General features: G+C 41.4%; 1 protein-coding gene across 1 annotated transcript in view; it reads right to left on the bottom strand.

The window, feature by feature from the left end:
* Positions 1 to 900: 900 nt before the first annotated feature.
* The window catches only part of gnsb (glucosamine (N-acetyl)-6-sulfatase (Sanfilippo disease IIID), b), a 15921-nt gene continuing 5402 nt past the window's right edge, over positions 901 to 11419 (bottom strand). Inside the window, exons 4-13 of the mRNA XM_024299937.1 lie at positions 8224 to 8289; positions 8053 to 8151; positions 6697 to 6864; positions 6551 to 6633; positions 6092 to 6210; positions 4310 to 4413; positions 4146 to 4247; positions 3965 to 4075; positions 1929 to 2039; positions 901 to 1863 (exon numbers count right to left, since the gene is read on the bottom strand). Of these exons, the coding sequence (XP_024155705.1) occupies positions 1714 to 1863; positions 1929 to 2039; positions 3965 to 4075; positions 4146 to 4247; positions 4310 to 4413; positions 6092 to 6210; positions 6551 to 6633; positions 6697 to 6864; positions 8053 to 8151; positions 8224 to 8289 (1113 nt within the window). The 3' untranslated portion in view covers positions 901 to 1713. The remainder of the gene's footprint in view (positions 1864 to 1928; positions 2040 to 3964; positions 4076 to 4145; positions 4248 to 4309; positions 4414 to 6091; positions 6211 to 6550; positions 6634 to 6696; positions 6865 to 8052; positions 8152 to 8223; positions 8290 to 11419) is intronic.

Below are 11419 nucleotides of genomic sequence, written 5' to 3'. Positions count from 1 at the left end.
AGCTGTCACAGTTGGCTCTAAACCTAAAAATGCAGAGCTGTCGCAGGACTCTTCACCTAAGAATTCGGGGCTGTCATAGTTGTTTCTCAACACAAAGATTAAGATCTGTCGCAATTGTCTCAAACCTTAAAATTCTGAGCTGTCGTATTGTCTCTAAACCTAAAGATTCAGAGCTGTCGCAGTTGTCTCAAACCTTAAGATTCAGAGCTGTCGCAGTTGTCTCAAACCTTAAGATTCAGAGCTGTCAGTTTTCTCAAACCTAAAGGTTCAGATCTGTCACAGTTGTCTCTAAACCTAATAATCTGTTTTGTTTCCACGAGTCAGAAAGTAAATCCACTTTGTGGTTTGAGATCTGAGACTGAATTGAGACATTGCTGAGATAAAACTGAGATTCAGAGACTTGAATGTAAATTTTGGCTCAGTCACAGATTTTTGAAGCTACAGAAGAAGGAAAAACTTTTGCTCTGATGCTGCTCTTTAAAACGCGTTTTTAATCTGTTTTATAAACCAGTTATTAAAAGAGATAATCTAATGAATAAAGAAAAATAAAATAATTCCATTTGAACATTTTTTGCTGACTCATGCGTTGACTCAGCTCGTTTCATGAACTACAAACCAGTGAAAGTGAAACATCTGAAGAGCTGAAAAACAATTAAATTCCGACTGTTTAGATCCATTTTTATGTTGACATATGAACACTGGACCTTCTGGACGATGAGCTGAATCCAGAACGATAATATTTGATACAAAAACATGACTTTAAATATCAGCTTTGACAGCAGTTTTACTTCTTTTATGGACCACAAAAAACTCAAAATGATGTCATAACTTTCATGATTCACTGCAGTACCGGCTGATACCACAGGGGGAGTTCTGACCCGTTCTGGAGCAACAAGAAGATTCATGTTTTCAAGCACGTTTATTTTTGCATTTTGTTTTCATAAAAGTGCAAATTTATTCACATTTAAGGCACGTGCACTCGTGTCAGTGCAAACCCAAGGCACGGCGGATTAAAGCCACGAGTTCCTCACATTCAGGAGAACATCAGTCTGGATGTTCTGCCACCACGAGTCTACAGAAGCTTCACAAACAAACACAACTTTCTTCTTCTCGATCAAAGTACAAACCAGGAGCAGACGGGACTGAATCTCATGAAAGTGCAGCACAAAAAAACCCAAAACAGCTTTTTAAATAACAGCTTTCCTCACACAGAACTTTTTGAAAGTTCTGAAACGTCTTCAGAGTTCGTTTCTATGTTTCTGATATAGTTTATAATAATAAAAACACTGAGCTGAAGCTGAAGTTCTCAGTGAAACCAGATCGGATCGAAAGTTTTTTCTGTTATAAGCAACAAATCCAGGAGAATAGAAAATAAATCACTAAAATGATCAGATTTATGCAGCAGTTTAGGATTTTGATTAAATCAAATCAAATCAAATATTTGCTCTTTTGAGTGTAAAATAATACAGTACCGATTAAAAAACCAAATCATACCAAGAAAACATAAATGATTCAGTTTTAAGAGACGTTTGACACACGACAACAGAAATACTGAATTCGTTTTACCTGAAGACAAACATTCACTGATCAGGTTCTAAACTTTGGAGCTAAAGAGGCGAGCTGGACGCCGCTCCCAGCACGGATGCTAAGCTAACCGCTCTCTGGAGCTGTCAGAGTCTTTCCCTTCTGTGAGGTGGCGGGCTCCCCGTCGGGTCACTTGACCTTCCGACAGCTCTCGCCCACGCAGGACTGAAGCTGGATGAGCCGCTGGTTCATGGTCTGCAGGATCGTCGGGTCCACCTTCTTCACGATGTTCTCCAGCTGGTGCGGGTCCGACGACAGGTTGTAGAACTCTACGAAGGACTGAGGAGAACCAAAGATCGGTCACGGAACTCCGTCGCAGACGAGCTGTCAGAGTGTACCTGTACCTCACTGTCTGCAAACTCGCAGTACTGCATGTCCTGTTTGCCGTCCAGCGTTCGGACGCAGGCGTACGTGTTGTTGTTGGCGTCTTCACAAACGCAGTCTGGGAAACATTCCTGAACACAAGAATTCTCTTCAATATTCGTACAAATGAGAACAAAAAATGATTTGATATTAAAAACAATCTAATATCTTTGTTTCAAAAATATCCAAAAACTAACTAACGACATGGGGAAAAATAAACCTCACGCCACGAGGTTAAGTCTTCAACCACAACCAAAGTTTCATTGACCTTTGACCTTTGTAAGACGCCACTATCTTGAAAAAAACACAGAAAAAATGTTAGTTTGAGCTACAAATCTTAACTTTCTAAGGATTTCATCCTATTGCCTCCTGAGCATCACTGGGAAGCTACTTGGAAAAAAATCTTTGTTGATCTTTAATTTTATTAGCGTAGCTAGCTAGCGAGAGTGACATTTCCCGTTTGCTCGCACAATTTTTGCCTGAATATTATGAATATGTAATATATGAATTCCTGGCTCAAGCTGATTGAAATGATATGTCACATGATATGACAATTTAAGGAATGGGGGCGTAGTTAACAAAAACCCCCGTTGCTAAGAAAATAAAAAAATGTACTTTTGCAGATTCTTCTAAAAATTACATCGGCCTGTTCGTCACATCCTGGCAACCAAAAAATAAAATGGTTGCCATGGAGACAAACCTACAGAAAAATCGCCATTTTGAAAAAAGTGGTTTCTATGAATTAGTCATTTGTTTGCTCTGACTGAGGCAGAGGGGGAGGGGCCTGAGGAGGATGCTCAACCAGTGAGGGCTGGTCAAGGAGGGGCAGGTAGCATTATTTGTTGTTACCATTTAATTTTTTAATAGTTCTAACCTTTAAGTTGTTATTTTAATGTTTTTGACGGGAATGTGGGTGTGGTTAACAAAAAAACTCAGTTGTTAAGGAAATAAAAATATTTACTTTTGCAGATTCTTCAAAAAATTACATCGATCTGTTCATCAACCTCAGGCGACCAAAAGATAAAATGGTTGCTATGGAGATAAACTAACAGAAAAGTCGTTATTGTGAAAAAAGTGTTTTTTTCCTGTTAATTTATCACATGCAGCTCTGACTAGGGTGGACGCAAAGGGGGAGGGGCCTGAGGCAGATGCTCAGGAAGTGGGACTCGGACAAGGAGGGGGAGGTAGTGTCTACCAGCCAAAAACATGAGGCTTCCATTGTAAAGCTGCCGTTACTTTTTACTAGTTTATTTTTTAATAGTTTTAATGCTCAAGTTGTTGTTTTTGATGTTCTTAGTTTTAATGTACAGTCATCATGTTGATGCGCCGCATAAACAGACAGGATTTGATGACAGATCTGATTTATGGATTATCTGCATTTTGAACCACCAACTTTTGTTCAATTTAAAGGACTTTTAGGTCAAAGTTTTCTTTTGTATTTAAATTAAAGTAGTTTGGGTATATTAATTAAAAAACTCCTGAAAAATCAAATCATCTAAAGCCAATCAATGAAATGTGTCCAAATTCAAGTTTGACAGATGATTTGTTGAATTTCTAAACATCCGGAGTCAGAGTGGATCCAGACTTTGGACTCGGCTGTGATTGAATCTTCTCGGTTTGTCGGGTTTCCTTTAATCACAGAGGCCACGTTTACACACCAGACAACTGAGTCTGGAGACCAGATCATCAGATGATTCTGGCCTGCAGGTCTGTTTGGAGAACTAATGAAATTAAGAACTTTCGGTTCCGCTCAGACCTTCTGCGAGTCTGCGAGACTTGGCACCAATGGTCGTAGCATTAGCGATGCTAATGCGACCGGCGCTCTCTGAGGAGGAAACCTGTTTTGGAGGAGCGACACTTCGTCTGAACCAGGTCAGCAGGACTGTCAGGTTACAGTTTTGGACCTGAACCGTTTCTCCAGAACAGGAAGCTTCAGGAAACCGGATAAACCGCAGAAGCTGCAGAGAGTTTGATTTCCTGAACAGTTTGTCTAATGTGAGTGTCGGATTCTCCTCACAGAAACTCCCGGGCCCAGCTTGGGACAGTACGGGTCCGGCGTCGGCAGGCCTTCTCCGGTGTATTCCACCAGGAAGTACGGGCGCGTCGTTCCGTTGCGCAGAGACGGCGCCTGAACAAACAGGTGAGCAGGTCAGAGAAAGAGACGCGTTCTGGAGGAGAATCTGTGAGGAACAGCTGACCATCTGAGACAGGAAGGACTGTCCGTCCATGTTCACCCTGGACAGGTTGACCCCCGCTATGTCCAGGATGGTGGGGCCCAGGTCGATGTGTAGAACCGGAGCCTGAGAAGAACCAAGAGTGAAACAAAAAACAAACACCAGAACACAACCGAACGGGTTCTGACCTGCAGGGTCTGGTTCGGTTTGATGCCCGGACCGCGGACCAGCAGCGGGATCCTGATGTCGAAATCATACAGCTGCCTTTTATCGATGGGCAGCGAGAACTGACCTGGAACCAGGAGATGACGGAGGGTTCACGGACCACCAGGAGAAGGTTTAAGGGTTTTCTTAGCAAACGTTAATAAACACAAAACCTTCAGTTTTCTAAGGAGACGATTGAACTGGAAAACTAAACCCAGGAAAGAACGAGTCTGATTTCAGAACAACATCATCCGTACAACGTCGGACTTTGGGTGTTTCTAAGAGGACTGTTTCACAGGAGCTTTCAAGTCCACAGGAAAACACTTCAGTTTGTTAGATTTTAGGACTCCATTTAGATTATTTAGGAAGTCAGATTCTGATTTTAGCTACGACAGAAATCCCAACATCATCTGCATAACGTCGGACTGGGTGTTTCACCGAGGACTGTTTTACAGAGATTTTGAATCCTCAGGAAGAAATTTCAGTTCGTTAAACTTTAGGTCTACATTTCGACTGTTTAGAAAGTCAGATTTGTAATAATAAGACTTTAGTCTATAATTTTTCAGATTTAATCCTGGTGAACCCTTCAGGTCAAATTTAGCCTCTGCTTTTTTTTTTTAAAGGTTTTTACATTTTATTTATTTATTTTATTATTTATATTTTTGGCTCAAAGTTAAGGTCCCATCAGTTCTCACTAACCTAGATGTGTGAAATGTATTCTCCGCATTTGACCCATCTCCTGGGGGAGGGGTGAGCTTCAGACACAAGCGCTCTCTGGAACCATTTGGTGGTTTAACCCCCCAGTCCAACCCCTTAATGCTGAGTGTCAAACCGAGGCACTGGGTCCTTGGAGTCTTGACCGGGATTTGAACTTACGACCTTCCAGTGTCAGGCCGGACACTCTACCACAAGGCCACTGAGCTTCTATTAAGGGCGGGGCTAAGGCAGGCTGTGTCTCCCATAATGGAAAGTAATGCCATTAGAATATATGTCTACGGTGTGTTGAGGATCTTCCTCTGTAGATGATACCCGATGGTGAGGCTGCAGTATGAGTGTTACAAAATAAACTGGAGACATATCTTGGCACAACTGAGGGTCAGCAGAACCGAAGGGGTAAAATGTGATTAAATGTCGCTAGCATCATAAGCTGATGAAGGCTAGTGTATTAAGCTAACATCCAATGTTCATTGCAAACCAGGACAGAGTTCTCTGAATTCAATGTTAACTGAACTAAACCAATGTTGTCTCACTTCCAAGTCCTCCAGAAACTTTTTCAAGTCAACTGAAGACAAAACAGGTCATGCTAACGCAACACGACAGAGCGTTACAGAATCAAAGTTGGGCGGGGCTTTAATGACGCTCAGAGCATGATGACGTGAAACTTCTGGGACTTACACCAGCTGACCAATCACAAAATCACAAAATCCAGCTGTAGTACCTCATTTCAACCTGTAGGGGGCGGCACACAGGTGCTTTTCAACCATATTCTCAGGAATTAAACAAGTTTAATTTAAATTGTCAAAAATGTGGCAACATTTTTAAAGCCCCGTTTGTAGTGGTCGGTTGATTTAGGGTTTGGTTACCCTTTAAATGCTCAGAGAAAACGTGCTCCTGCGTTCTTCAGCGTTAAAAAAATGTCTCAAAATTCCTGATTTTACCTCAAAGGAAACTGCTCAGATCTTTCATTTTAACCAACAGAGTCCGAACTGAGGACGTGCTCTCAGACTCGGACTGGGATGAAGACGGTGGTGCGAGTTGGAGCTGACCTGTGTGGTAGCCGTTGTCTGAGGTGTAGAAGATGTAGGTGTCGTTCAGCTCCTTGATGCTCTCCAGCTTCTTCACCAGCTTCTCCACCATGTCGTCCACAGACAGCAGCGTCTGCCACCTGCAGGCGAGAAGGCTCCATTACAGCTCCACCGTCAGAAACGCCCAAAGAACGGAGATTTTAGGAGATCATGGAGTTCGAATTAAAGAAATCTTAATGAACTCTACTCCCGACAACATCTGTGGGTTGTTTTTAAATTTAGAAAATAAAAAAAATGTTTGCATCACAGATGCTGAGGCTTCAGGAGACACAAAAATCCTGAAACTTTCAGGTTTTATCCACATAAAACTGCAGTTTTCTTTAACCATGAAAGCTCCAAAAACAATAAACTTCTTGTTTTTAAATAGAAAGATGAAACAGAACGAATCATTGACAGGAAGTGCTCGCGTAGCGGCTTCACCTTCTCCTGTAGGCGTCGTCCAGGAACATGAGCGAGCTGTTGCTCATGGGGTTGAGCGGCTGGCGCAGCAGCCAGTGTTTGTCCTGAAACAGGCAGATCCGTCAGAATCACGCGGCGCCGCAAACGCAGCCGCGGGACAGACGCACCTTCCCCGGTTTGTCGAAGCTGCCGTCTCGAGGCGCCTTGACGTTGCTGAACTCTTTCTCGTACTGAGGCGCCGCCGTCCAGGGAGAGTGAGGGGCGGGAGGAGACAGCATGATGAAGAACGGGTGCTGAGGACTGCGGTCGTCCAGGAAGTGAAGGGAGCGGTTCAGCTGCAGGCAGACGAGCTGAAGGTTAGCGCCAACGACCAGAGGAAGTCCTTTAAAGATCATCTGATCTATGTGCTACGATGATGCTGCTTTAGCCTAAAACTAAAGAGGACATAGTTTCTGCAGAGCGGCAGGAGTTTTTTAGAAATTCACCTCTGAGTTGTGGGCGGGACTGTTTGTGTGGAGCAACTCCGTCCCCACTTCCCATCATCTAGCTTACAGCCACTCACAACCCCAAGTTAATATCATTTCTAGAGCTGATCATGGGCAACCTGGATGTAAAGCACACATCTTAAGCAATGAAAAACTAGATTAAATGTGGAATTAGCCGAAAAAAAACAAAAAAAATCCTAAATTAGCCAAAATAGCTAGCATGTAGCTGAAATATTAGCTAAACTCCAAAATAGCCTAAAAAACTGAATAAATTCCAAATTAGTCCAAAAAACTAGCAGAATGTCATTATAACTTTCATCTTTACTACACTCTGACTCCATATAATATAAAGTAACAACTAATCGACTATTAAATTAGTCGTCGACTATTTTAATAGTTGATTAGTCGACTAATTGTGGCAGCCTGAATCATGATCCAGATTCAAGCTCCAAACTAAGACGTTCATGGATCTATTTGCATCAGGATGGGGCGGAGCTTGTAACCCCGCCCACCATATGTTCAACATCACAAATACAATCTTTTCCAAACACCAGTTATTTGTCTGCTCCTGATTTACAACGATTTGAATAAATAAATACTCAGAGATGCTAATGTGAGCTTCTTCTACAAAAATGATTTCTTATTACATTCGTTCTCCTTCAGAAGAAAATGTCACACAGACATGAAACTCCAACAGGATTTTCATCAGAGGAAGACTTGAAGTTGTTGCAGAGACGAAGCTGCTCCAACACAAACTCCTCCTCAGATGGATCAGAGTTTCCTGTTATCTTCTCTTTCATAATCCTCATTTGAAGCAGATTAAGGAGAAAGCTGGTTCAGCTGGTTTGACAGACAGAATCCTGTGATGAGGAAGAAACGCTTCAGCCGTCGTCATGAGACAAAAACTGTCAAGGGTTTTTCACGGCCTGATGGTTCAATCATCCACCCAGCTGACAGTCAGGAACCTCCCGACCGCTTCAGAGGAGAACAGTTCCCATAAACGTTACACAACAGCCTCGTGATCGCCGAGTGACTCACAACGAGGTCTGTCAGGTAGTCCTTCTGGTAGTCGTCGCCGTGCTTCTCCTCCTTCCCGTTGACGGACAGCGTGTAGTTGTAGTACTGAGAGTTCCCCACCTGCAGGTCACACGGCGAGCGTCAGGAGGACGAAGACGCAGGAAAAGGTCGTGTTCGTAACGCGGGGCTCACCAGCGCGTTCCACTGGTCCCAGCCGGGTGGAATGTGGCCGACGCCGCCGGCCTCCTTTCCCCCGTACTGTGGAGGCAAACACACCAGAATCCAATCCAGCCCTCCCACCATGGCGAGAACGAAAGCCAACGACAGAACATCCGTTCAGCAGCTGCTGCAGCGCTAACATTAGCAAAGATGTTAGCTAGCTCAGCTCTACTGCTGCTCCACAACCATAAACCCGTTAGCGTTAGCTCTCAGAGCGTCGTCATGCTAACTGACCATCGACTGTAGCGAGTGACATCCACAGAAGATCAAGTCAGTTCAGTCGCCACTTTTTCACAATACAGACGCCGCCATGTTGGAGCCAGACGTCGTCAGTGAGCAGTGATCGGCATCAGTACAGACAGTATTGATTGGAGTATCAACAGTATTGATTGGAGTATCAACAGTATTGATCAGAGTATCAACAGTATTGATTGGAGTATCAACAGTATTGATTGGAGTATCAACAGTATTGATCAGAGTATCAACAGTATTGATTGGAGTATCAACAGTATTGATCAGAGTATCAACAGTATTGATTGGAGTATCAATTGTGTCAACACCAAGGTGAAGTATCAACAGTATTGATCAGAGTATCAAAAATATTGATCAGAGTATCAATAGCATTGACTTGAGTATCGATCGTATCAATCTTAGTATCAATATCAAGGTAAAGTATTGATACTAGCATGATAAGATCGATACTTTTTATACTTCTGTCACAATTTTTCTTCCATACTACAGTCAAGAGCTTGAATCTACTTAAGGAGTTCCTGTCAGCACAGCCTGTCTGTCTGCAGGGTTGCCAGATTGGGTAAAAAGATCAGTCCAATCCGAGTAAAAATAACCCAATTTGTACTAGACACCGCCCAATCTGGCAACCCTGTCTGTGTAAAGTGCAACACCTACACCCCACCCCCCCTTTTTTAACTAGTGAATTTAGTATTTTATCACTATTTCTAATATATATGTTTGTGGTTCTGTTATACTTCCATTGCTGTTATTTTGTAGATTTAAAAAATGTGTTCTACTTATTGTTTTCTTCATAATAGCACTAAACTAAGATGTTATTAATATACATGTTCTGTACTTTTGTGTGCTAATACAGATTGTTGTAGTTGGTTAATAAACATTTTTATTTCCTGAAAGTCTCAGTCGAGTGTTTTATTATAAAGTTATTTAACAAAAAAATGTTGTATTTCTGAAATTCTTTTTTAACACAACATTTCAAGAATAAAGTATTGATATCAGCGATTCTCGTCCCGTAATGACTTTTATTGGATCGATGCCCAAATTCCCAGAACCGCCCACTCCTAGCTATGATGGTACAGTTAGCTCGCTGAACACTGTAGCGTCTCTAAGATAGAAAGGAGACAGAAAGTGGCTAACTAAACCGTTTTATCGTGCTCAGATTTAAACTGACGGAGACAAACGAAAGAAACCATTTTGGTGTTTTAGGCGTTTTGGAAACTCCTCCAGTTGTGGGTTTTTCCAGCCTGAGCAGCTGTGACATCATGTGATCCACTTTCACTTCCCTCACGACTCACTTTTAGATCCCAACATGGAGCATTCGACATTTCTCAGGGCGTCCAAAAACACAATTCCAGAATCCAGAGACCAGGAGTCTGGAAATCTGAGCATTGATGCTTACTGATCGGTGAATATAGACCTGCCCAAACGCGCCACGACGGAGCCAAAAATGAAAGAGTACGAACTGAAAAAAAAGGTTTGAAATTGAAATTTTGAGTTTTGAAACCAAACAAACAAAACATTTGAAGCTGAAAATATTTAAGTTTATTTTAGAAAAGCAAAAAGTTTTGAAAATTTTACTTTTTTTTGGCCAAACACCAATCATTTTTTCAAATATTGGATTTGAGTTTTAAATAATTTTGTCCCCACAGTAGCTCCATATAAATGTCAAATAAAAACGTACCTGTTTAGAATGGCTCTTTGTTTTATTGCATTCTTATTTGTCTTTCATGTTTCTTGCTTTTTTATAATTTATCTTTTATGTATTTTATTGCTGATTGCTTTTGTTATTTTAAGCTGTTTTTAATTTTGTTCTTAATTTTTTTTATATTTTTAACATTTCTTCTTTCTTCAATTGTTATTAAAATATTTTGTATTGATTTTTCAAACTTTATCAACACAAACAGAATAAAAAGATGTAACACCAAAAGACTGTAAGCAGTTCAAATGACGCAGCATTATAGGATAAATAAACATTAAATAAAGCTCAGATGAGTCCAATTTAAATAAATCAAAGTGAAGTTTTATATAATGAAGCAAAGAGCATCAATATGTGAAGAAAAGGTCAAATTATGGGTGGTTTCTGTCTGTAATTGTGAATCACTTTAGTTCACCTACAGGGGCCCATTCCAAGAAGCAGGTTTTGTTGGAACTCTGAGTTCATGAACTCTAAATTCGGCAAAACTCTGAGTTTTCGGTTCCAGAAAGAGGGATAACTCAAACCCGGGAAAGTGGGTCAAACCAAGCCCGTTCCAAGAAGCAGGTTAAGCTGAACTCAGAATCAATCACTATGGTAACTGAGTCTGTGAACGAAACCTGGTCGGTAGCAGGTTTTCTTCAGGAAACTTAGAGTTCTCTGCGGTCTCCGCCCCTTTTTAAAGTGAAAGATGTTCAAATATGAGTTCATCATTAACATTTAGAGAACATTCACATTAGAGACGTCACGTTTTCACCACTCAGAAACCAAAATGACATGTTCATTCATAGAGGATCATGTAGAGAGGAGGCTGATTAATCCAGAGGAAATGTTATTTACGTCGGTAGAGGATTTGGAGGACACGAGTCGACTGACTGCAGTTTCCCAATTCATTTTTATTTCAGCGATATTATAAATAGTGAGTTTTTCCAGGGACTCGCTATTAAAAAATACAGTTTTCTTTTCCTTATTTTAAACCCTTAACAATAGGAATTAAGGAATGTCAAACACTGGAGAAGGATGTGGACTTATGCACCGTTCAGCACTACCGCCAGACATTAGCTCAATTAACAGCAACGCTGCCTCCCACCGCATAGGTAGCGAGTTTGACTCCCGGCTACGGAAAGTTATTTTTACGGTTAAAAAAATTCGGCGAATATTTTTTAAGTCTTGAGAATTAAAATTAAATAAATACTTTTTAAACATATGCCAGGCAGCTACAGTTTC

The sequence above is a fragment of the Oryzias melastigma genome, linkage group LG12, assembly GCF_002922805.2.
Source record: "Oryzias melastigma strain HK-1 linkage group LG12, ASM292280v2, whole genome shotgun sequence".
In the NCBI taxonomy this organism is placed as follows: Eukaryota; Metazoa; Chordata; class Actinopteri; order Beloniformes; family Adrianichthyidae; genus Oryzias; species Oryzias melastigma.
This window is presented reverse-complemented; position numbering and strand designations above follow the sequence as displayed.